The 26,926-nt window shown below is 34.8% G+C and overlaps 1 protein-coding gene across 1 annotated transcript in view; it reads right to left on the bottom strand.

Annotated features, from left to right (window-relative positions):
* Nucleotides 1–26,926, bottom strand: part of GILT1 (Gamma-interferon-inducible lysosomal thiol reductase 1) — a 34,295-nt gene that overhangs the window by 6,962 nt on the left and 407 nt on the right. The window contains exon 2 of the mRNA XM_067760807.1: nt 293–427. Within this exon, the coding sequence (XP_067616908.1) occupies nt 293–427 (135 nt within the window). The remainder of the gene's footprint in view (nt 1–292; nt 428–26,926) is intronic.

Raw genomic sequence — 26,926 nt, 5'->3', positions numbered from 1 at the left:
AATTTTCTATCAATCAAGTGATGGAAACACGTTTGCAGCGTTTAAACAAACATAATTTTCGCTGAAAGAGCTCAACATCGTATTTAAGGGAACGGAGAAGAAGTTAAGAAAAATTATACTAACGATTTCACACCTGATTCCTTATTAGGTTAGCCTGTAGTTTTTTATGTATAATTTGGTTTTATAAAACTATTGAATGTCGATACTTTTTGAAAAATCTTTTTTTAATATCACGTCCCTTTTACAGTTAGGTTGAAGTTAAGTTATGTACATGTGTGTTGGTGGTACTTACATGTGACCTGCCAAAAGGTATCCATGTGATGTCCACATAGTCTCTGAGCTCACCTTTGACTGGTGGATAGATCTGCTCGGTTATAAATTTTGCGCTGTCTGGACATAGTGACTCATAATATATCGTCATAGGTACCTGATAAATAAAATATTTAAAGAAAATTATTAAAAATTAAAGGTAAATATGCAGATATGTCTGAGTAATTTTATTAACACCGTAAAGTAGTTGTTATAACTACACATACAGAAATTATTTTTCACACTGACTGTTTGACTGTTTTCAGAGGTGTAAATATGTAAACAAGCTTGGAGGGGATTCTAGAAAACCTTATACATTCTATGAAAGCAATTCAATCTGATTGATTTTTGAAACAGTAAAATTCCCAGGGAATTTTCAAAAAACGCTGTCTTAATTTTACTTAAAGGGATCTCTCGATTTTCAAGAAAATTAGTCTTTCGTAGGCGTCTAATCTGAACAATCAGCTGTGTGTAATATATACGTGGCAATCTATACAAAAATACATAACTCAAAGTAATTTAAAGCTGATATTTTGGCTTATTTATAGAAAACCATTAGATGTCCCTCCGCATGATAACCTTAGCGCTATATGGCAGCTACAAAATATTGTAAGTTAAAATCCTGATGACTTTTCCAGAGCATCTGCCCTGGTGTTTGTATTCGCACACATGTAATGAACTTTAACTCTACGAAATTTCGACCAAAAATAGCTCTGCAGATTACAAAACTCCGAAACAGGCTTAACTCCAAACCAAATTTAAGAAGTGATTGCGGAAAACCGTTCCAAATCAATTACATAGCATTTTTTAATCAAGAAATCAAGAATTCCATTTACGCCCAGATTTTCATTGCAAGTTTAAATTTTAGTTAAAGTTGATGGAGTTTAGCCCTGACACTTCGGCAGTCTGAACTGAGATGAGCAATAAAATATTATCTTATCGACCTGTGAGAAGATTAAACTCTAGCAAATTTTAACAAAAGTTTAGATCCAAAACATGTTATCATTTTTACAAATCTTTTGACAGTTTCATATTTATTGTTTGAGCGAAATTGCTTTTCGATACGTGATCTTTTAACACGACATGGGCTCAGGTTTTCTACATTAAAGCCCTTATTGAACTCAATCTTCCATACAATACTCAAACTCTTAATTATATTATAATTGCTTATTGAATTCAGACCTGTTAAATTTGAATTATCATTAGTAATGTATTAATTAGATGCCTATTTGAATGGCCAATGATTATTTCAATTGTTTTCCGAGAGAAGCAATTACTAATTGATTACCATTAGAAAAAAAATCGTTATTTTTTCGATTATTGAAAAAAAAATCAAAATAATTATTATTATAATAAATAATGGATTGTTTTTGGATTTTTTTTTTTTTTTGATTATGTTTGATTATTTTTCCGCTTTGTTGAAAGAAAAATTTTCGTTTTATGCATGCACAGGATAATTTCTACATACAAGAACATTTTAGGATGCAATAGTAAATCGTAAGCGCTCATCGAGGCGAATATATACATGCAACATACTGTGACGAATATTAGTAACACTAATGCGGCAGTTACTCACGAACGTACGTACCAAAAACGTGTCAGCTGACACGACCTATCTTATGAGTGTGCAATGTAAACGAAAACTCACCGACGTGCAACGCCCGTACGTACGTAGCCCGGAACGTAGAAATCAAAACAATTTTGATTTTTTCCGTAAGAACGTGTCAGCTGATCGCTCTCTCACTAGACAGAGTTGCCTAGTAAACTTTTGTGCGCAAATTTTTGACCGTTTGCACATTTTATGCAAAAACACGTAATTAAAGTGTGAAAAATTGTGAAAATAATTGGAAATAATTATGTAAAAGTGTTGATTATAAATATGTAATCTATTTATACATATTTAATATGTATTCCGGCCTTTTACAATATCAAAAATTAAATTGGAAAAAGTTGATGTTTCGATAAGCATGCATGCAAACTGGCCAATGGCAACAGTGCTTTGTTGTAAACAATACACACACAAATATGTTATGTACATGTAAACAGACGCATACATTGATTCCTACGGGCTTGAGAGTTCGGTCAAACGTGCTTCGTACGATAAACGTCCGTACGTACGGCACACGTCGGTGGGTAACTGTCGCATAAGTGATACTCACATCGCTAATCTGATACTAAGTAAATAAAGCCAGAACAACAATAAAGCAAGCTGCCACACTTGTATGTACATAAATAAATTAATCATCATGTACACACATACATACAAGCAGCAGAGAGATACTCAGAAACGCATGTCATCATCAGCTACTACTTCGCTCACATATACACACGCATATGGTTACACACTACAAATACACGGCGTATGGCTGGTGACCAGGTAGAGGATTCTAGAAGAAGAAACGTCTAGATTTTTGTGCAGAGAGTATAAAAGCAGCAGAAGCTGAGTAGCCCGGAAGCAGGTTGATTTAATCACGCCATTGGTTGTGAAGTTAAGTGTTATTGTGAAGTATTTTCAAAGTAGTCTAATAAAGACCATTTTTGCGTTATTGAGTGGATTTGGAGTTATTTATTCAACAGTTTAGTGATTCGAACGTTAGCAGAAGATTTGGAATAAGCGGAATTCCACTAAATTCGTTACAATACATATAGCGCGAATGGTATATGAGCGTTGATCTAAACATATTCTCCAGTAAGTATATACACATGTGCATATTTTACTATACTCAATATATAAAATAATGTGGGATCGAAAACGGCGATTTGTCTTATTACACAGACAATATATAAAAAACTATTCGATTCATAGGTTGGCGTCCAAAAACTTTCATTCAGCAACGATCCTCTATGGTTTCATCCTTAGGTCTAGCCAACTTTGTAATATCCAAAACTAATATGTATGTAAGTTTTACTGTTTCATGGTAATCCATTAAAAGTCATGCCAAAAACTAACTGAACTTACATTCTAAAGTGCCTACTTAAAAACCCTGCACCTTAGTCTTGAAGGCAGCCAAAGCGACACAGACGCTTGCGTTCTTAATCGCTGCCAGAGTTGAGCTGCACCTGCTAGCGTGAGAATGGATATTCGCTGATACAGTCCATGCGCGCAAGTTGTTGTTTCATAGCACTGCTCATGTTACGCAATCGTTGTGGCTTATCCGTCAGCGTGAGAATGGATATTTGCTGACACAGGCCATGCGCGGACAGCATTATTGAGAAACATTAGCTTGTGTTAACTTGTATATCCACTATTTTGGATAACGTTATGACTATGCCCTGATTGTGTTGTACATGCAAGTACGTAACGGTATATCGTGAGCGCTTTTCTAGGCATATACATAGGTACGTACATACCCACACACAAATTATCGTGACTATAAATGTATCCGACGAATACTTTTCGGGGGAGTTCGTTTTGTTTTACGACAAAACAATATGCCCAAATAATATGTATGAGTAATACTATTTAGGTTGATATCTTCACTTAGAACTAGAGCGATCCTCTAAGTGGTCATTCATTATCGTGATCAGTTGTCTAACCAAAGGTTGTTAAATCCCAGATAAATTTATTAGCATACATATGTCCATATACATTAGATTGAAACTTCTTTTTATTTCCTTATGATTACATCTAGGATATTTCCTATAAAATTTTATATTTTGTGTAGTGCGCCATATTTTTAGTATTAACAATGGAAATTACAGAAATGTGAGGTTTCTTTCCAATCTAATGTATCTACATGCTCAATAGTACAGTTAGAAATTATAAGCTATAGTATCTTCATTCTAATTTTTAGTGACTTATGCAATATTATATGTGTTTGTGTAAACATAAAAGTCTTAAATAACGATATTTCAATGGAAGTTGATCATTTAAATTAATAAATTTTGATAACAAAACAGTGAATATAGAAAATTATGCACAAAAATAATCGAAAAGATCAAAAGTAGCTGTGTTTTTTTTATTACATCTATATACGTTTACGCTTAAACTTTATATGGACTGCTAAGCGTTACACTTTATCTACTCATCTGAAATTGCTGCGCGGAAAATTACTCATAAATTTCAATACGCATTATACTCAGATGCAACTGAAATATGTGTCTATGTTCCACCTCTACACTAATTCTATGTCTCAGTGAGGATAAGCGATTTTTAACGCGCAAAAAAAAAAAAAACAGGGATAGTAATCAAAAAAGTAATTTTTCAATCAAAATCAATCAAAAAGAAATAATTTTCAAAAATTTACGAAGAATAGAAAATTATTACAAAAATGCAAGTTTTTAGTTTTAAAGCATTTGCAGCAAAAGATAATATGGCTTCTTTTAAAATAGGCACATTTCGAGTTAGGTGCAACATCTATGAATGCCTTTAATTATACTCAGTTGAGCAGAGCTCACAGAGTATATTAACTTTGATTGGATAACGGTTGGTTGTACAGGTATAAAGGAATCGAGATAGATATAGACTTCCATATATCAAAATCATCAGTATCGAAAAAAAATTTGATTGAGCCATGTCCGTCCGTCCGTCTGTCCGTTAACACGATAACTTGAGTAAATTTTGAGGTATCTTGATGAAATTTGGTATGTAGGTTCCTGGGCACTCATCTCAGATCGCTATTTAAAATGAACGATATCGGACAATAACCACGCCCACTTTTTCGATATCGAAAATTTCGAAAAATCGAAAAAGTGCGATAATTCCTTACCAAATACGGATAAAGCGATGAAACTTGGTAGGTGAGTTGAACTTATGTCGCAGAATAGAAAACTAGTAAAAGTTTAGACAATGGGCGTGACACCGCCCACTTTTAAAAGAAGGTAATTTAGAAGTTTTGCAAGCTCTAATTTGGCAGTCGTTGAAGATATCATGATGAAATTTGGCAGGAACGTTACACTTATTACTATATGCCTGCTTAATAAAAATTAGCAAAATCGGAGAACGACCACGCCCACTTTTTAAATTTTTTTAAATTCAAATTTTAAAAGAAAAGTTAATATCTTTACAGTATATAAGTAAATTAAGTCAACATTCAACTCCAGTAATGATATGGTGCAACAAAATACAAAAATAAAAGAACATTTCAAAATGGGAGTGGCTCCGCCCTTTTTCATTTAATTTGTCTAGGATACTTTTAATGCCATAAGTCGAACAAAAATTTACCAATCCTTGTGAAATTTGGTAGAGGCGTAGATTTTAGGACGATAACTGTTTTCTGTAAAAAAGGGCGAAATAGGTTGAAGCCACGCCCAGTTTTTATACACAGTCGACCGTCTGTCCTTCCGCTCGGCCGTTAACACGATAACTTGAGCAAAAATCGATATATCTTTACTAAACTCAGTACACGTACTTATCTGAACTCACTTTGTATTGGTGTAAAAAATGGCCGAAATCCGACTATGACCACGCCCACTTTTTCGATATCGAAAATTACGAAAAATGAAAAAAATGCCATAATTATATACCAAATACGAAAAAAGGGATGAAACATGGTAATTGTATTGGTCTATTGACGCAAAATATAACTTTAGAAAAAAACTTGGTAAAATGTGTGTGACACCTACCATATTAAGTAGAAGAAAATGAAAAAGTTTTGCAGGGCGAAATCAAAAGCCCTTGGAATCTTGGAAGGAATACTGTTCGTGGTATTACATATATAAATAAATTAGCGGTACCCGACAGATGATGTTCTGGATCACCCTGGTCCACATTTTGGTCGATATCTCGAAAACGCCTTCACATATACAACTAAGGGCCACTCCCTTTTAAAACCCTCATTAATACCTTTAATTTGATACCCATATCGTACAAACACATTCTAGAGTCATCCCTGGTCCACCTTTGTGGCGATATCTCGAAAAGGCGTCCACATATAGAACTAAGGCCCACTCCTTTTTAAAATACTCATTAACACCTTTCATTTGATTCCCATATCGTACAAACAAATTCTAGAGTCGCCCCTGGTCCACCTTTATGGCGATATTTCGAAAAGGCGTCCACCTTAAGAACTAAGGCCCACGCCCTTTTAAAATACTCATTAACACATTTCATTTGATACCCATATCGTACAAACAAATTCTAGAGTCACCCCTGGTCCACGTTTATGGCGATATCTCGAAAAGGCGTCCACCTATAGAACTTAGGCCCACTCCCTTTTAAAATTATCATTAACACATTTCATTTGATACCCATATCGTACAAACAAATTCTAGAGTCAGGCCTGGTCCACCTTTATGGCGATATCCCTAAATGGCGTCCATTTATAGAACTATGGTCCACTTCCTCTTAAAATACTCTTTAATACCTTCCATTTGATACACATGTCATACAAAATAAAATACTCATTAACACCTTTCATTTGATACCCATATCGTACAAACAAATTCTAGAGTCACCCTGGTCCACCTTTATGGCGATATTTCGAAAAGGCGTCCACCTATAGAACTAAGGCGCACGCCCTTTTAAAATACTCATTAACACCTTTCATTTGATACCCATATCGTACGTTATGGCGATATCTCGAAAAGGCGTCCACCTATAGAACTTAGGCCCACTCCCTTTTAAAATTATCATTAACACATTTCATTTGATACCCATATCGTACAAACAAATTCTAGAGTCAGGCCTGGTCCACCTTTATGGCGATATCCCTAAATGGCTTCCATCTATAGAACTATGGTCCACTTCCTCTTAAAATACTCTTTAATACCTTCCATTTGATACACATGTCATACAAACACATTCCAGGGTTACCCTAGGTTCTTTTTACAATATGGTGATTTTCCCCTACTTTGTCTCCACAGCTCTCAACTGAGTATGTAATGTTCGGTCACACCCGAACTTAGCCTTCCTTACTTGTTTTGATTATCTTTAAATTAAAAAGCATATTATTTTTTACGGCTGTGGACAGATGTTCGTTAATGAAGCAAAAGGCCCCGTATGAAAAGGAAAAATTAATCATTCCATTAAACGAAATTGTGATTCCAATTAGTTTCTGTGTGAAATCAGTATTTGCTTCATTATGAACTTGTTTCTTTTAGTTTTCATAGTTAAGTGTCATTACAAATTTATGTGTTGTGGTCAAAATGCTACTAATCTGTGGATCAAGCGCTAAATTAACACAAATTGATTGGTTTCGCGATCTACATACGTAGATAGGTACATATGTACATATATCAAAGTAAGGCTTATTCTGCCTTAGCGTGCTTTTTCTAAATATAATTATGATGTCAGTTGTTTTGAAAGGACTTGCAATCATTTTAATTAATTATTACTCAAACTGTGTATAAAAATGGTAGCAGAAGAACCAACAAATTTTAAAACATAAACAAGAAAGAAACAAGTGTTAGTAGATTCCCAATAAACCGGTTCTTATACAAAACTAATGCGTTGGGGAGCATTGAGTGAGAAATTAGGTGGTGTGTATTCACAGCACTTTGTGCATTGTTATGCTTGTCTGTTCAAATACATATGTACATGCCTATTGCTACCTTATAATAAATCGAATGGTTTTTATCTTGCTTTTATAATAACTAGTATCGCCTGTGGTCGAAATTCGACCAACTCTTATTTTTTTCAACTCAGTCTATGCATCCAGTGTTGGGGGTAGTGAAATAATGCGTTAATAGTTAAGCAGTGAGCGGAAATATAGCAAACTGGTCTAACTTACTTAAATTTTTCATTAAGACATTGTACATTTTATTGTATTTTCTTAAATTTTCTACAAAATTTTCAAATGTAATTATAACCTCATTAAATTGAAAAATACGTTTTTCCACACCACCCGGGAGGTCCCCGTTGGGGCGCTACCGAAGTTAGTTTTGTGTGCTCGGTTCCCCAGTAGGCCTATATCTCCCATATACATATATCGCCCATTTACTTCAATAGTGTCATAATTCAAAAACACGAACTTTTAGTTAAAAACGAAGAAATGTGCTTAAGAATTTAGCCTATTTCACGCCACCCGAGTTTAATTTTGTATAAATACATATGTAGTATGTACATAAGTGTGACACAAAACGAAAATTTCGAAAGGAATAGAGGATACCTTCATAAAAAATAAAAATATAAAAAAATTATGTAATGAGAAAGAAGGCAGATTTTACTAAAAAAATTTAAATGAAAGAAAAAAAAAATAAAGTACTTAAAGTGCGAAAAAATTAAGTGATTTGAATAAACAGTTCCATATAAAAACGCAATAAGTGCACTTGGACCTTTTTCCGGGTTTTAATGTTATCATTGTGGAAATATGAAGATTCTAATATTCGGATATTTAATGTTGGGATTCCCGTTGAGATCTATGTACGTAATTAATTTGTATTAAATTTGTAAACATTCATATTCATGAAATGGAGATGAATATATATGACCATATCTACCATAAAATATCGTCTGTGAACGATATAATACTAAGATATAGCAAAGCAGAATAAATTAGAAAAAAAAAGAAAAAGAAACAAAAACATTGAAATTATTCACGCAAACATATTTACTAAAATAAAATTGATTTCATAATTTTAAGCGACATAAACAAATTAGGATTATGGGATTTAAGCATCCGATTAATGGGCATATAATCAAACAAAGTTAGCCTAATAATAAATATAGTGGGTAATATACTGCCTATGCAATATTTCGACCTAAAATCTAAAACGTTTTTGGGTCGTTTTTTTTCGTTTAATATACAACGTGAAATTTTCCGATTCAATCAAGTTGCATTTAAATAATAATAAACTAAGTTGAATTAAAAGATAATATAATAAAATAAAATAAGAAATATCAAAATAAATTAGCATAAAAGACAATATACAAATTTTAATGTAATATCTTTGTAGCAAATTTATTTATTTTTTGTTCACTATAAGACGTGCTATATCTAAAATGAGCATAAAATCTGGAAATGCAAAAAACATTTGGGTCAAATTTGCAATTAATTGTTATAAATAAATAAATTTAGTGAGTTTGAACAAAAGTTGACTCATTATTTCTGATTTCATTTTTTTAAAGCACCTAAAATGAAAAACAAAGAATCTGTTAAATAAAGACCTATGCTTTTACGTGTAAGTAAAATGTGTCCAAAAAAATAGGCCGGTTAAGTTATTACTTCTCTTTAAAGTTTTTTTGTGCGCTAACAATTATTTTAGAACAATTTTTTAAGGATTTTGGTACAAACCAATATAGGTAATTGGAAACAATGGGAAACAATATTTTATTTCAACAGAAAATGAGCGAAGCAGTAGTTCTCTCACCGTTTGGCGTGTACAAATATATACATACGTAGAGATGAAACATTTGAGCAACGGAACCATTGAGGATTTGGAGCTATGTACTCAGGGGGGTTTGTGAACATAATGCGTCCTACAGATGGCAATTTCGATAGTTGCACAGATTTTCGAATTTACAAAAAACTTTTTCTATTAATTATAAACAAATAGAGTAATATTTGTTAACAAAGATAGGCCTATGCACTGCGGCTGATCAATACGAATCGATTCATATAACTTTTATATGATTTTACGTATGCTAAGTATGCGAAACAGCCTGCCAATTGATTGTATGAAAATTTTGTTAGCGTATTAATATATAGATAGTAGAGTAATATGCGGCCTATGCAATATTTCGACTTAAAATCGAAAACGTTTTTGGGTCGTTTTTTTTTAAAGATTTTGGTACAAACCAATATAGGTAATTGGAAACAATGGGAAACAATATTTTATTTCAACAAGAAATGAGCGAAGCAGTAGTTCTCTCACCGTTTGGCGTGTACAAATATATACATATGTAGAGATGAAATATTTGAGCAACGCAACAATTGAGAATTTGGAGCTATTTACTCAGGGGGGTTTGTGAACATAATGCGTCCTACAGATGGCAATTTCGATAGTTGCACAGATTTTCGAATTTACAAAAAACTTTTTCTATTAATTATAAACAAATAGAGTAATATTTGTTAACAAAAATAGGCCTATGCACTGCGGCTGATCAATACGAATCGATTCATATAACTTTTATATGATTTTACGCATGCTAAGTATGCGAAACAGCCTGTCAATTGATTGTATGGAAATTTTGTTAGCGTATTAATATATAGATAGTGGGTAATATACTGCCTATGCAATATTGCGACCTAAAATCGAAAACGTTTTTGGGTCGTTTTTTTCGTTTAATATACAACGTGAAATTTTCCGATTCAATCAAGTTCCATTTAAATAATAATAAACTAAGTTGAAATAAAAGGTAATATAATAAAATAAAATAAGAAATATCAAAATAAATTAGCATAAAAGACAATATACAAATTTTAATGTAATATCTTTGTAGCAAATTTATTTATTTTTTGTTCACTATAAGACGTGCTATATCTAAAATGAGCATAAAATCTGGAAATGCAAAAAACATTTGGGTCAAATTTGCAATTAATTGTTATAAATAAATAAATTTAGTGAGTTTGAACAAAAGTTGACTCATTATTTCTGATTTCATTTTTTTTAAAGTACCTAAAATGAAAAACAAAGAATCTGTTAAATAAAGACCTATGCTTTTACGTGTAAGTAAAATTTGTCCAAAAAAATAGGCCGATTAAGTTATTACTTCTCTTTAAAGTTTTTTTGTGCGCTTACAATTATTTTAGAACAATTTTTTAAAGATTTTGGTACAAACCAATATAGGTAATTGGAAACAATGGGAAACAATATTTTATTTAAACAGAAAATGAGCGAAGCAGTAGTTCTCTCGCCGTTTGGCGTGTACAAATATATACATATGTAGAGATGAAACATTTGAGCAACGCAACAATTGAGAATTTGGAGCTATTTACTCAGGAGAGTTTGTGAACATAATGCGTCTTACAGATGGCAATTTCGATAGTTGCACAGATTTTCGAATTTACAAAAAACTTTTTCTATTAATTATAAACAAATAGAGTAATATTTGTTAACAAAGATAGGCCTATGCACTGCGGCTGATCAATACGAATCGATTCATATAACTTTTATATGATTTTACGTATGCTAAGTATGCGAAACAGCCTGCCAATTGATTGTATGAAAATTTTGTTAGCGTATTAATATATAGATAGTAGAGTAATATGCGGCCTATGCAATATTTCGACTTAAAATCGAAAACGTTTTTGGGTCGTTTTTTTTTAAAGATTTTGGTACAAACCAATATAGGTAATTGGAAACAATGGGAAACAATATTTTATTTCAACAAGAAATGAGCGAAGCAGTAGTTCTCTCACCGTTTGGCGTGTACAAATATATACATATGTAGAGATGAAATATTTGAGCAACGCAACAATTGAGAATTTGGAGCTATTTACTCAGGGGGGTTTGTGAACATAATGCGTCCTACAGATGGCAATTTCGATAGTTGCACAGATTTTCGAATTTACAAAAAACTTTTTCTATTAATTATAAACAAATAGAGTAATATTTGTTAACAAAAATAGGCCTATGCACTGCGGCTGATCAATACGAATCGATTCATATAACTTTTATATGATTTTACGCATGCTAAGTATGCGAAACAGCCTGTCAATTGATTGTATGGAAATTTTGTTAGCGTATTAATATATAGATAGTGGGTAATATACTGCCTATGCAATATTGCGACCTAAAATCGAAAACGTTTTTGGGTCGTTTTTTTCGTTTAATATACAACGTGAAATTTTCCGATTCAATCAAGTTCCATTTAAATAATAATAAACTAAGTTGAAATAAAAGGTAATATAATAAAATAAAATAAGAAATATCAAAATAAATTAGCATAAAAGACAATATACAAATTTTAATGTAATATCTTTGTAACAAATTTATTTATTTTTTGTTCACTATAAGACGTGCTATATCTAAAATGAGCATAAAATCTGGAAATGCAAAAAACATTTGGGTCAAATTTGCAATTAATTGTTATAAATAAATAAATTTAGTGAGTTTGAACAAAAGTTGACTCATTATTTCTGATTTCATTTTTTTTAAAGCACCTAAAATGAAAAACAAAGAATCTGTTAAATAAAGACCTATGCTTTTACGTGTAAGTAAAATTTGTCCAAAAAAATAGGCCGGTTAAGTTATTACTTCTCTTTAAAGTTTTTTTGTGCGCTAACAATTATTTTAGAACAATTTTTTAAAGATTTTGGTACAAACCAATATAGGTAATTGGAAACAATGGGAAACAATATTTTATTTAAACAGAAAATGAGCGAAGCAGTAGTTCTCTCGCCGTTTGGCGTGTACAAATATATACATATGTAGAGATGAAACATTTGAGCAACGCAACAATTGAGAATTTGGAGCTATTTACTCAGGAGAGTTTGTGAACATAATGCGTCTTACAGATGGCAATTTCGATAGTTGCACAGATTTTCGAATTTACAAAAAACTTTTTGTATTAATTATAAACAAATAGAGTAATATTTGTTAACAAAGATAGGCCTATGCACTGCGGCTGATCAATACGAATCGATTCATATAACTTTTATATGATTTTACGTATGCTAAGTATGCGAAACAGCCTGTCAATTGATTGTATGGAAATTTTGTTAGCGTATTAATATATAGATATTGATTGGTGGTGGGCTTAAAATTAATCCACTCGGGTTAGAAAAATTTTTGATTTTGGGTACAATACTGAGTTTGAAATGCAAGCGAGTGTATCGCTCTACTACCTGTACCACGCCATTCGCTGTCATCAAAATTTTGCAAATGGATATTCGTGCGGAGTTTTTTTTTCGTCCGGAATGAAGGGTAATGAAGAAAACAATTAAAAAAATATATATATAAAAAGCCGAAAATAAAGCTTTTGACTATGTTTAACGCATTGACGCAAATGGGTTTGAATTCAACTCTAATCCATTTATTGAATTTAATGCTTAAAACCAACAATTGAAAATTAAAGGCTGATATTTCACACAGCAAATATGATGATGTAAAAGATAATTCCACAATGGGAAGAAAACTTGATGAAATGAAACTTGAATCGTTAAGTTGAACAGTATAATTCGGGATTTTGATCCGTCTTGCGACCGCGCAAGGGCTAGGTGGGGTTCGAGAACCAATCTCACGCGAGGATGGTGATGACCGCGCAAGGGTTAGATTGAGTTAGGGGATTATCGCAGCGCAAGTGCTACCTCGGATGATTTTATATTGAAAGATATAACTTACGGTTTTGGGATAATACTTCCTTTTTCTTTTCTCCTGGAGTTGGATGTGGCGTAGGTGTTGATGTTCGTACTCGCTCCGGAATTGATGATCCAATGAAAATTTTATAAAAGGCAGATGATATTGGTTGATGATAGGTGTTCAGTGTTCCACGCAAACAAGAGAGCGTGTTAATGCATTGCACTTGTATTTATAGCATAGATTAGTGATGGAAAGCAATTCCAATACTGTTGACTGGAAGCACTGGATGGCAACTCCAGTCTACTCTATCGCCAGGGTTGTATGAACGCAAGTCATAACTAGTGAAGTGAACGCAAGTCACTTGGAGAAGTGATCGCAAGTCACAAGTGGGGTTAGGTGACAAAAGTTCAATTAAGGACAGGAATATCATTTGCCATTTAAGTGAGCACAACTCACTTAAACAGACTAAATAACTGGACTGGTTAATATTTATTACCCCTGTTCAAGAAGTCATAAAGGATCCTGTACTTTTTTTTAGTTAATTGGCGCTTAACCATTTAAACGGTTATGCCCGTCCAGTAAGATGCTCCATTCGCTTCTTCGTTGTGCTAACTGGCGCCAAATGGTAGCACCAAGTTAGTTTAAATAGTAAAGAATCCACCTTTGAAAAATCTAGTACGAAGCTACTCATTTGACATGAAATGTATCTGTTTTTTTGATGGGTATCTAAAGTTTTTAATGTTTACGAAAAAATAGGGAGAAAAAAAATATTAAAAGCGGCATTAAAACAAGCCCCTTCAGGTAGGCGCAACTTGTTGGCCAAACCTCCGAAACTGGTTTGCTCATTAAGAATGGAGTGTTGCACAGTGAAGCGTAGACATCAAGGCATGATCAAAACAGAATAGTTCTCAAAAACTGTAGCTTACCACTTTTTTTTTTATACTCAGTTGAGCAGAGCTCACAGAGTATATTAAGTTTGATTGGATAACGGTTGGTTGTACAGGTATAAAGGAATCGAGATAGATATAGACTTCCATATATCAAAATCATCAGGATCGAAAAAAAATTTGATTGAGCCATGTTCGTCCGTCCGTCCGTTAACACTATAACTTAAGTAAATTTTGAGGTATCTTGATGAAATTTGGTACGCAGGTTCCTGAGCACTCATCTCAGATCGCTATTTAAAATGAACGATATGGGACTATAACCACGCCCACTTTTTCGATATCGAAAATTTCGAAAAACCGAAAAAGTGCAATAATTCATTACCAAAGACAGATAAAGCGATGAAACTTGGTAGGTGCGTTGAACTTATGATGCAGAATAGAAAATTAGTAAAATTTTGGACAATGGGCGTGGCACCGCCCACTTTTAAAAGAAGGTAATTTAAAATTTTTCCAAGCTGTAATTTGGCAGTCGTTGAAGATATTATGATGAAATTTGGCAGGAACGTTACTCCTATTACTATATGTACGCTTAATAAAAATTAGCAAAATCGGAGAAGGACCACGCCCACTTTTAAAAAAAAATTTTTTTAAAGTAAAATTTTAACAAAAAATTTAATATCTTTACAGTCTATAAGTAAATTATGTCAAAATTCAACTCCAGTAATGATATGGTGCAACAAAATACAAAATTAAAATAAAATTTCAAAATGGGCGTGGTTCCGCCCTTTTTCATTTAATTTGTCTAGGATACTTTTAATGCCATAAGTCGAACAAAAATTTACCAATCCTTTTGAAATTTGGTAGGGGCATAGATTTTATGACGCTAACTGTTTTCTGTGAAAATGGGCAAAATCGGTTGAAGCTACGCCCACTTTTTATACACAGTCGTCCGTCTGTCCTTCCGCATGGCGGTTAACACGATAACTTGAGCAAAAATCGACATATCTTTAATGAACTTAGTTCACGGACTTATCTGAACTCACTTTATCTTGGTAAAAAAAATTAACGAAATCCGACTATGACCACGCCCACTTTTTCGATATCGAAAATTACGAAAAATGAAAAAAATGCCATAATTCTATACCAAATACGAAAAGAGGGATGAAACATGGTAATTGGATTGGTTTATTGACGCGAAATATAACTTTACAAAAAAATCTGTAAAATGGTTGTGACACCTACCATATTAAATAGAAGAAAATGAAAAAGTTCTGCAGGGCGAAATAAAGAACCCTTGAAATCTTGGCAGGTATTACATACATAAATAAATTAGCGGTATCCAACAGATGATGTCCTGGGTCACCCTGGTCCACATTTTGGTCGATATCTGGAAAACGCCTTCACATATACAACTACCACCACTCCCTTTTAAAACTCTCATTAATTTCTTTAATTTGATACTAATATCGTACAAACAGGTTCTAGAGTCACCCCTGGTCCACCTTTATGGCGATATATCGAAAAGGCGTCCACCTATAGAACTAAGCCCCACGCTCTTTTAAAATACTCATTTACACCTTTCATTTGATACCCATATCGTACAAACATATTCTAGAGTCACCCCTGGTCCACCTTTATGGCGATATCTCGAAAAGGCGACCAGCTATAGAACGAAGGCCCACTCCCTTTTAAAAATACTCATTAACACCTTTCATTTGATACCCATATCGTACAAACAAAGTCTAGAGTCACCCCTGGTCTACCTTTATTGCGATACCTCGAAAAGGCGTCCACCTATAGAACTAAGGCCAACTCCCATTTAAAATACTCATTAACACCTTTCGTTTGATACCCATATTGTACAACCGTATTCTAGAGTCACCCCTGGTCCACCTTTATGGCGATATCTCGAAAAGGCGACCACCTATACAACTACCACCACTCCCTTTTAAAACCCTCATTAATACCTTTAATTTGATACCCATATCGTACAAACAAATTCTAGGGTCACCCCTGGTCCACCTTTATGGCGATATCTCGAAACAGCGTCCACCTATGGAACTAAGGATCACTCCCTTTTAAAATACTCATTAACACCTTTCTTTTGATACCCATATTGTACAAACAAATTCTATGGTCACCCCTGTTCCACCTTTATGGAGATATCTCGAAACGGCGTCCACCTATGGAACTAAGGATTACTCCCTTTTAAAATACTCATTAACACCTTTCATTTGATACCCATATTGTACAAACACATTCTAGAGTCACCCCTGTTCCACCTTTATGGCGATATTTCGAAACGGCGTCCACCTATGGAACTAAGGCCCACTCGCTTTTAAAATACTCATTAACACCTTTCGTTTGATACCCATATTGTACAAACACATTCTAGAGTCATCCCTGTTCCACCTTTATGGCGATATTTCGAAACGGCGTCCACCTATAGAACTAAGGCCCACTCGCTTTTAAAATACTCATTAACACCTTTCGTTTGATACCCATATTGTACAAACGCATTCTAGAGTCACCCCTGGTCCACCTCTATGGCGATATCTCGAAAAGGCGACCACCTATACAACTACCACCACTCCCTTTTAAAACCCTCATTAATACCTTTAATTTGATACCCATATCGTACAATCAAATTCTAGGGTCACCCCTGGTCCACCATTATAGCGATATCTCGAAACGGCGTCCACCTATGGAACTAAGGATCACTCCCTTTTAAAATACTCATTAACACCTTTCTTTTGATACCCATATTGTACAAACAAATTCTATGGTCACCCCTGTTACACCTTTATGGAGATATCTCGAAACGGCGTCCACCTATGGAACTAAGGATTACTCCCTTTTAAAATACTCATTAACACCTTTCATTTGATACCCATATCGTACAAACAAATTCTAGAGTCAACCCTGGTCCACCTTTATGGCGATATCCCTATATGGCGTCCACCTATAGAACTACGGCCCACTCCCTCATAAAATACTCTTTAATGCCTTTCATTTGATACACATTCCAGGGTTTCCCTCGGTTCATTTTCCTACCTGGTTATTTTCCCTTATGTTGTCACCATAGCTCTCAACTGAGTATTTAATGTTCGGTTACACCCGAACTTAACCTTCCTTACTTGTTCTGAAAATATTACTTACCAATTGTTGAAAGCAAAATATTTTCACTGCAGTTGAGTCAAAACATTGGATGACCTACATACATTCAGGAATGCTAAAGATGGGGTTAAACCATAGGTCTCCGAAATTTTAAAGTAATTGCCCTTTCGTACACGCGCTGATTGTACAATTATGCTATGGAATGCAGACCCCTGGGTTAAACATACATTTTGGTTTCGGAAAAAAAAAAATATTTGGTTTTTCAGAAAAAAGAAACTGGGTATGACACATGTTAAAATCTTTAGCTCACTTTCTGTATTTTTTTCGCTAAACACGTTCCGGTTTTCGGACTTAGCACTTAGCCATTGAAGAAGTTTGGTTGCGATAGAAAAATTTTATTGTGAATTTTCCTCTAGTCCACTTGTGATCGTCAAGCTTCTATAACGTAGTTGGTGGCTTTTCGATATATTTTTTTCTTTAATTCACATTAAAGCTCCTAAACGAACTGGAACAACGTTTTCCTTTGTTTTTCAGGTGTATGCCGCCTCTATTTGTTTCTTTTATTCCTGGTTTATTTTCTTTATGGCAACCAACTTTTAGCAAAAGAGAGAATGATTCAAGAGTTATCGTGCGCAGCAGGTACACCACAGATCGAATCCGATGGACCTTACATTTACTGGTTATTTGACTTAATGTATGGCTTCCCATACCGACACAATATTAACAAGTAAGGAAGGTTAAGTTCGGGTGTAACCGAACATTACATACTCAGTTGAGAGCTGTGGTGACAACATAAGGGAAAATAACCATGTAGGAAAATGAACAGAGGGTAACCCTGGAATGTGTTTGTATGAAATGTGTATCAAATGAAAGGTATTAAAGAGTATTTTATGAGGGAGTGGGCCGTAGTTCTATAGGTGGACGCCATATAGGGATATCGCCATAAAGGTGGACCAGGGCTGACTCTAGAATTTGTTTGTACGATATGGGTATCAAATTAAAGGTATTAATGGGGGTTTTAAAAGGGAGTGGTGGTAATTGTATATGTGAAGGCGTTTTCCAGATATCGACCAAAATGTGGACAAGGGTGACCCAGAACATCATCTGTTGGATACCGCTAATTTATTTATATATGTAATACCACGAACAGTATTCCTGCCAAAATTTCAAGGGTTTTTTATTTCGCCCTGCAGAACTTTTTCATTTTCTTCTACTTAATATGGTAGGTGCCACACCTATTTTACAAAGTTTTTTTCTAAAGTAAAATTTTGCGTCAATAAACCAATCCAATTATCATGTTTCATCCCTTTTTTCGTATTTGGTATAGAATTATGGCATTTTTTTTTATTTTTCGTAATTTTCGATATCGAAAAAATGGGCGTGGTCATAGTCGGATTTCGGAAATTTTTTATACCAATACAAAGTGAGTTCAGATAAGTACGTGAAATGAGTTTAGTAAAGATATATCGATTTTTGCTCAAGTTATCGTGTTAACGGCCGAGCGGAAGGACAGACGGTCGACTGTGTATAAAAACTGATCGTGGCTTCAACCGATTTCGCCCATTTTCACAGAAAACAGTTATCGTCATAGAATCTATGTCCCTACCAAATTTCACAAGGAGTGGTAAATTTTTGTTCGACTTATAACATTAAAAGTATTCTAGACGAATTAAATGAAAAAGGGCGGAGTTACGCCCCTTTTGAAATTTTCTTTTATCTTTGTATTTTGTTGCACCATATCATTACTGGAGTCGAATGTTGACATAATTTACTTTTATACTGTAAATATATTAAATTTTTTGTTAAAATTTGACTTAAAAAAATTTTTTTTTAAAAGTGGGCGTGGTCGTTCCTCGATTTTGCTAATTTTTATTAAGCATACATATAGTAATAGGAGTAACGTTTCTGCCAAATTTCATCATGATATCTTCAACGACTGCCAAATTATAGCTTGCAAAATTTTAAATAACCTTCTTTTAAAAGTAGGCGGTGCCACGCCCATTGTCCAAAATTTAACTAATTTTCTATTCTGCGTCATAAGATCAACTCACCTACCAAGTTTCATCGCTTTATCCGTCTTTAGTAATGAATTATCGCACTTTTTCGGTTTTTCGAAATTTTCGATATCGAAAAAGTAGGCGTGTTTATGGTCCGATATCGTTCATTTTAAAGAGCGATCTGAGATGAGTTCTCAGGAACATACATACCAATCAAGATATCTCAGAATTTACTCAAGTTATCGTGTTAACGGACGGACGGGCATGGCTCAATCCAATTATTTTTTCGATCCTGATGATTTTGATATATGGAAGTCTATATCTATCTCGATTCCTTTATACCTGTACAACCAACCGTTATCCAATCAAAGTTAATATACTCTGTGGCCTCTGCTCAACTGAGTATAAAAAGATATGGGGACTACATACGATAGAGGTAATGTGAAGCAGCTTTTATCTGAAACCATTTATTAGAATGAAATCGAGTACCTTCGGTCTTAAGGTCCAATCACAACGCCTCCCTTCTCAGTGCTTACTATGGTATCCTAAGGTTTCTATAGAGAGGTCCCGTTCGCATATCTCCTGCAATAACGGTGCATGCATAACGTTAGAATGTTGTGAGTGACTGCTTGTCTCTAAAGAGAACTGTCTTCGATGTCATTATGACGAACATCCTAATTATGGATGTAAAGCTTGGTTGTTAATGACATATTTTTTGGGTGCAGATTTGAGGGCTATATCCCTAAGATTTGCTCACTAAGACGTTTACACACCTTTATAAACTCAGAGTCCTAGATAAGAAGTTGTTTATGTATACTTCGGCCACTGACATGAGTCCACTCTGCCTTCAGTAAGTCCAAAATGACGTCACTTTCGTTCTACCGGATGTTTTCCTACTAAACCACTTACTCACCATATGAACATAATTTTCTCCCGACTATAGTTTTTTCTTGCTCCCCATCCTGAAAGCTATGCATAGAAATGCCACATTGTCTAATACTGCTGCTCAATAGTATTCTTACTGCATATTTATTTAGTTTGAATAGTTTGCGCCATTGAGGCTCCGCAGTCGTCAATGCTGGTACATTGCTAATTCCTTGCTTTAATAGCGTCTTTCTCCGGTTTCGTCAGAAGTTTCCCTTATGGTTTTGGTACATAGGTGTCTGTCCCACTTATGCATATAAATATATTTAAGAACATTTTCTCGCCATTTCATCAACAATTCCTTTGCCTCGCTGGGATCCACAAAGATGAAATACTGAGATGCCACAACACCAAATTTTGCCTCTTTTAATTCTAATGCTTTAAAAATTACTGTGTTATAAACAAAAATAGTAGTTTCGTTGGATGTGTTTGTGTGCGAGCATCGCAAGACTGCGGGCTCGAATCCCACTCCCAGGAGAAAAGACTTTGAAAAGATTTACAAGGTAGAATCAAAACAGTTGTTGCCTTATCCGTCATAATGTCGCATTGTTTGAATGTTTTGCTAAATATTTAATGTAATAAAATAAATTGTTGCTGACTTTATGGCGCTGACCTCTGCTGCTAAGCAGCTTGACTTAAGAAAACTATGTATTTATGAAAACGTTCCACTGTGCTTACAGCGTGATGGGAAAAAAGCTAAACGCTAAAACGGAGGGTATTGATTGCCGAGTGGTGATCAAAGCGACGAGTACCCAAGTCAGTTATTGTTTCAAAACAAAAACTTGTATTCAAAAGCATTGCCAGATTTAAGCGGATATTTTCACTTGCTGTATTTGTGGATTTTTTTTTTGTTGTTAATACAAACAAGTGTTTTATTTTTATTTGGCTAACACTAGTTGATATGCATTATTTAGAGTAATATGTACATATATATAGAGGAGATATGCAGAAGATGTGATTAAGCAAATTGTTTAAAAGATATATATATATCTATATGTATGTACGTGTGTATGCGTATGCATATTATGTACAGTCACGTATCAGTGTTAAAGTAATTATAAAACTATTTATGCATAGCTATGAAGCCAAGGTTTAATGTTGTCTAACATTTCAAATCATTTGATTAAAAGCTTAAAAATCAACTTGTCTTCAATGCCATAAGACCGTGTTCATCGCTGTCTTCCAAATATATATCTACATACATAATTAACGATCTCGATCATTATTATTATTAGGCCACTGCGATTTTTATTAAGTTCTATTGTGCTTGATTTTTCAGACTTTTGCAGTATGTGGTGGCTTGTAATATTTTAAATTATCTTTTCAAGCTTTTTATTCCATATCTCGAGGGGTTAAAAGTCACGCCACCTAGACGAGAGAGTGAACTGGCATATAATTCTCCAGCTCACAAACACGACACATTTGTGTATCGGATAGATATATCTAACTTACTTTGGTCATATCTTAATCTACAGTCTATGGTGTCCCGTATAGTTCCTAGTGAGAGTTCATGGGTCATTGCTGCTTAGATGCGTATGTTTAGCTGATACTCTCGTTGCTCATATTATAAACAATTTGGCCAGTCTCGGCCCAGTGTTGCCTGAACTGCTTTGTTACCGTGCAGAGCAGGGCTCTAGACCATATTACGCTGCTATAGCAGCCTGCTTGAATGGGTAATCTGCCTGTTAATTACCTTAATGCCTGGGAGAACATCCTAACAAAATCTTGTTTATGGCTCCGAGAGCATTTAGGGCTCCAATGTTCACTACCTTTGAAGTAGTTGTGCAACACTGCAAGTACGGAAAGGCTGTTTAGCTATCTGAAAAAATAAGGATAACTCTCAGGAACTAGTATCTATAGACATTTTCTACCGCAAGCTTCTATTGCATGGGTTTCTGCCAGTCGAGTAGTATCCCATTGTTATATATTCCTTGAAATTTGACCGATAGATATCAGCCCCCGTTTTCCATCATAAAATTTTGATTTCTCCGTAAGGAAAAGCCCTGAGTCAGTATCAGTATATGGATTCCCTGTTTACCAAAGATACAGAAATCTGTCGCTGGAGGTTGAAACGCCGGTTCACATTTCCTGCCAATGCGTCGCTCTGGCAAGGCGGAGACTCTCTTATCTAGGTGGCTTGACTATAAATCCCTTCGTTAAAAACATGAAGGTTTATTATTATTATTATTAATAGCTCTGGAAGCACTGCGACCTTTGTGCAGATCTGTTGTGCAAGACCTTTCAGCCTAATTTTGTATCTGGAGGCTCTTGATGTATCCAAGTACCTATTCAGTCTTTTTACTCCATATCATATAGGGATTAAGAGTTCCACCACCTAGATGGGATAGTCTCTGCATAGCTAGAGCGACGCATTCGCAGAGAATGTGAACAGGCGTTTCATCATCCAGCTCACAGAAACGGCAAATTTGGGTATCAGGTAGAATTAATTTACTTAGGTGATATCGTAGACCGCAGTGTCCCGTGTAGTGCCCAGTAAGAGTTCTTAGGTCCTCCCTATAAACAGTTTGGCCTGCCTTTGCCCTGGGCAATCAATCCAGTGACGTATGAATTGTTTAGTTTCCCAGTTACTTATAGTTTCCCTGGTGTGTGCTTTTGTGAGTCCACAAAAGGGCTCTGGATCATAGAATGCTGATGTAGCACCCTGCTTTGCTAGGTAATCTGCATGTTCATTACCTTCATGTCCCTGATGTCCGGGAACCCATCCCAACAAAACCTTGTTTTTGGCTCCCAGGGCATTAAGGGTTTCAGTGCATTCATCCACCAGCTTAGATGTAGCTATGTAGGATTGCAAGGCACGCAGTGCCGCCTGGCTGTCCGACATAATGTAGATGCTCTTCGATGTTAAGCCTCTCCGCAGACATTCTCTATCCCAGACCTCTATTGCATGAATTTCTGCCTGAAATATGGTGGGGTAATATCCCATTGGTATCGATTTTTTGAAGTTTGGCCCATAGATGCCAGCTCCCTTTCTTCCCTCATCGAATTTCGATCCATCCGTGTACCAAACCTCTGAGTCAGGGTCGTTATAAGGATTCTCTATTTCCCAGTGGGTCCTGTCCACAATGGACACTTCAAAGTTTCGTGAGATTCCGAGCTTAGGGGACATTACGTCACGCAGTTGTAATGATGGTTTCCTATGAATTTTCTTATTACTTTCATATGCCCTATCATATTTCCTTCCGTCAACTCAGAAATATTTGGAAGTCTTAGTGCACCTAGTGTTGCCTCTTTCTCTATCAGAATAGGGAAGGGAGGTATTCCCACTAAAGCACTAAGTGCGTCAATAGGGGCGTTTCTCATCGCACCCGTTATGCCAACGCAAACTAATCGATGCAGTTTGCTTAGTTTAGCCGTTGCCTTTCTTTGCGTGGCCTTTTGCCACCAAACTAGAGAAGCATAGGTGACTATTCCTTACGACAGTATTAAATGTCCAATATACCATTTTTGGAAAATCTCCCATGTTTTGCCGTAGAGACGAGTACAGGCGAAGAAAGCTCTTGTTGCCTTGTTTAGGATAGCATCCAAATGAGCATTCCACGTGAGGGTTCTATCCAGTGTGACCCCTAGATATTTAGCCTCCATTGAGAATTGTATTTTTATACCACTCATGGATGGTTCTGGGATGGATACTTTCCTTCTCCGGGTGAAAGGCACTATAACAGTTTTGTTAGGATTTATAGACAATCCTTTGGTATCGCACCACGTCTCTATGATGCAAAGGGCTTGTTGCATGCGATCTGATATTGTATCTTCGTGCATGCCTGTGATGCAAATAACTAGGTCATCTGCATATACTTGTGTGTCAAATCCCTTGGTTTTCATTAATGAAGGTTTATTCTAAATACAATAAAAGAAATAATAATAGATACAAATAAAAATCGCAGTACATCGAGGCCTAAAGATAATAATAATAATAATATGAAAATGACGACAAATACTAAAAAATAATAATTTGTTCCTACACCACCTCAACGCAAGCGTCAAATTTTTTTTTTTATATCGCGTGCGTAGTAACCGATCGAACCCACAACTCCTTTTTCACATATCTGGATATTAATAAAAGCTATTACATTGGCATTTCAAATTATTATAAATTTAAATAATTTCTATGGTCACGATCGCTTTTAGCATTTTTTGGCACGAAATCAATAATTGAAAACACTTTTCTGGGACAAAATTATTACTATTTTTATACTCAGCGTGCTTTGCACACAGAGTATATTAACTTTGATTGGATAACGGTTGGTTGTACAGGTATAAAGGAATCGAGATAGACATAGACTTCCATATATCAAAATCATCAGTATCAAAAAAAAAATTGATTGTGCCATGTCCGTCCGTCCGTCTGTCCATTAATACGATAACTTGAGAAAATATTGAGATATCTTCACCAAATTTGGTACACGAGCTTATCTGGACCCAGAATAGATTAGTATTGAAAATGAGCGAATTGTGATGATAACCTCGCCCACTTTTTATATATATAACATTTTGGAAAACACAAAAAACCTGGGGCCGAATCATAACATACGATCCGTGATGGAATGCTGTTTTTTAAAACACAATACCTCCGAAATGGTGTATTCGTTTAATGAAATATGTAAACTAGGGACAACGCGTACTCATAATATATTATTATTTTTTTAAATAGTTGAATAGCCTAATTTGTATCGCTTGAGTGAAAATAGTTTTCGATCCGTGATCGTATGTTGCGATCCCGAAGCAGATTATTTAGTAAATAATACACATAGAATGTTGAAATTTGACGTGTGGACTGATATTGAGACTCTTGATAAAAATTTGAAAAATTTTTTTGTAAATGGGCGTGGCACCGCCCCCTTGTGATAATTCAATCAATTTTACAAATATTAAAATAAAAAATAAATGTAAGGCGCGATAACCTCCGAAGAGATGTAAGGCCGAGCGTCTCTTCCAATTTGCGTCGTGCTCCTCTTGATTTTCCCTACAAATTGGCCGGACGGGACCTACATGTTTTATGCCGACTCCGAACGGCATCTGCAAGGCAGATGAGTTTTCACTGAAAGCTTTTCTTGGTAGAAATACACTCGGAGCGCTTGCCAAACACTGCCGAGGGGCGACCCCGCTTAGAAAAATTTTCTTCTAATTGAAAAACTTTATTTAAAATTTTGATGTTGCTTTACCCGGGGTGTGAAACCAGGGAATACGGTGTGGTAGGCGGAGCACTCTACCATCACACCACGGTGGCCGCCGAATATTATTAATCATAAATCAAAAATCGTTAAACCTATCGTAACAAAATTCGGCGGAGAGGTTGCCTTTAGTATAACGAATGCATTGAAGAAAAATTAAAGAATTCGGTTAAGGACCACGCCCACTTTTATATAAAAGATTTTTAAAAGGGTCGTGGACGATTTAAATAAGTTATATCTTTGCAAAATAGAGCTTTATATCGATTTATAACAATAAATAGGAAAAACTTCAAATTTAAAAAAATGGGCGTGGCACCGCCCCTTTTATGACTAAGCAATTTTGTATGATTCGGGAGCCATAACTCGAAGAAAAATTTACATATCGTAACAAAGTTGGGTACACATATTTTCCTTATAGCAGGAAATATTTCTAGAAAAAATGGGCAAGATCGGTTAAAGACCACGCCCACTTTTATATAAAAGATATTTAAAAGGGTCCTAGAAGAAAATAATAAGCTATATCTTAGAAAAAAGAGCTTTGTATCAATAGAATTTTACTTTGTAAATTGAATTATAACATTAAATTGGAAAACACTAAACATTTTAAAATGGGTGTGGCACCGCCCCTTTTTTGTCTAAGCAGTTTTCTATGTTTCGGGAGCCATAACTCGAAGAAAAATTTACATATCGTAACAAAGTTGGGTACACATATTTTCCTTATAGCAGAAAATATTTCTAGTAAGAATGGACGGGAAAGGTTAAAGACCACGGCAGCTTAGATATAAAACAAGTTTAAAAGGGTCGTATACTAGAATAATAAGCTATAACTTGGCAAAAAATAGTTTTGAATCAATGATATTTCACTTATCAAGTTTTATTGGGGAGACATTTTTTTTTTAAACGGACGGTGCCACGTGTTATGTAGAAACGTAATTTATCTGAAAGGAAATGTACAATTGAAGCTCACGCTGAGTATATAATGTTCGGTTACACCCGAACTTAGACACGTGTACTTGTTTTTTTTTTTTTTTTTGTTACGATGCCCTGATTAAATTCTAACAGCTACGCTTCTGTGATTCTTCACACGTCTATTGTAGAAAAAAATTAATAAATATATATACGGCTATTGTAAAACTAAAAGTACTTAAAAAGTGACCAAAAAAAATCACCGCTGTACATGAAAATAAAATTAACGTGTTAATACTAATTTCGTATTCCAAAAACGATTTCTAAAAACAAGGCTACTAAGTAATTATATGTACCTATATACTAAAAGTATATTAACATACACACGTACATATGTATCTAAACAGTTAGTTCTAATATATACAAATATCATTTAAGTTACTACTGTCATATCACATGACAAAAATATCAT

This window comes from Eurosta solidaginis, chromosome 1 (genome assembly GCF_040869045.1).
Source record: "Eurosta solidaginis isolate ZX-2024a chromosome 1, ASM4086904v1, whole genome shotgun sequence".
Taxonomy (NCBI): Eukaryota; Metazoa; Arthropoda; class Insecta; order Diptera; family Tephritidae; genus Eurosta; species Eurosta solidaginis.
The sequence above is the reverse complement of the archived record's forward strand: the minus strand, read 5'-3'. Positions and strand labels throughout refer to the sequence as shown.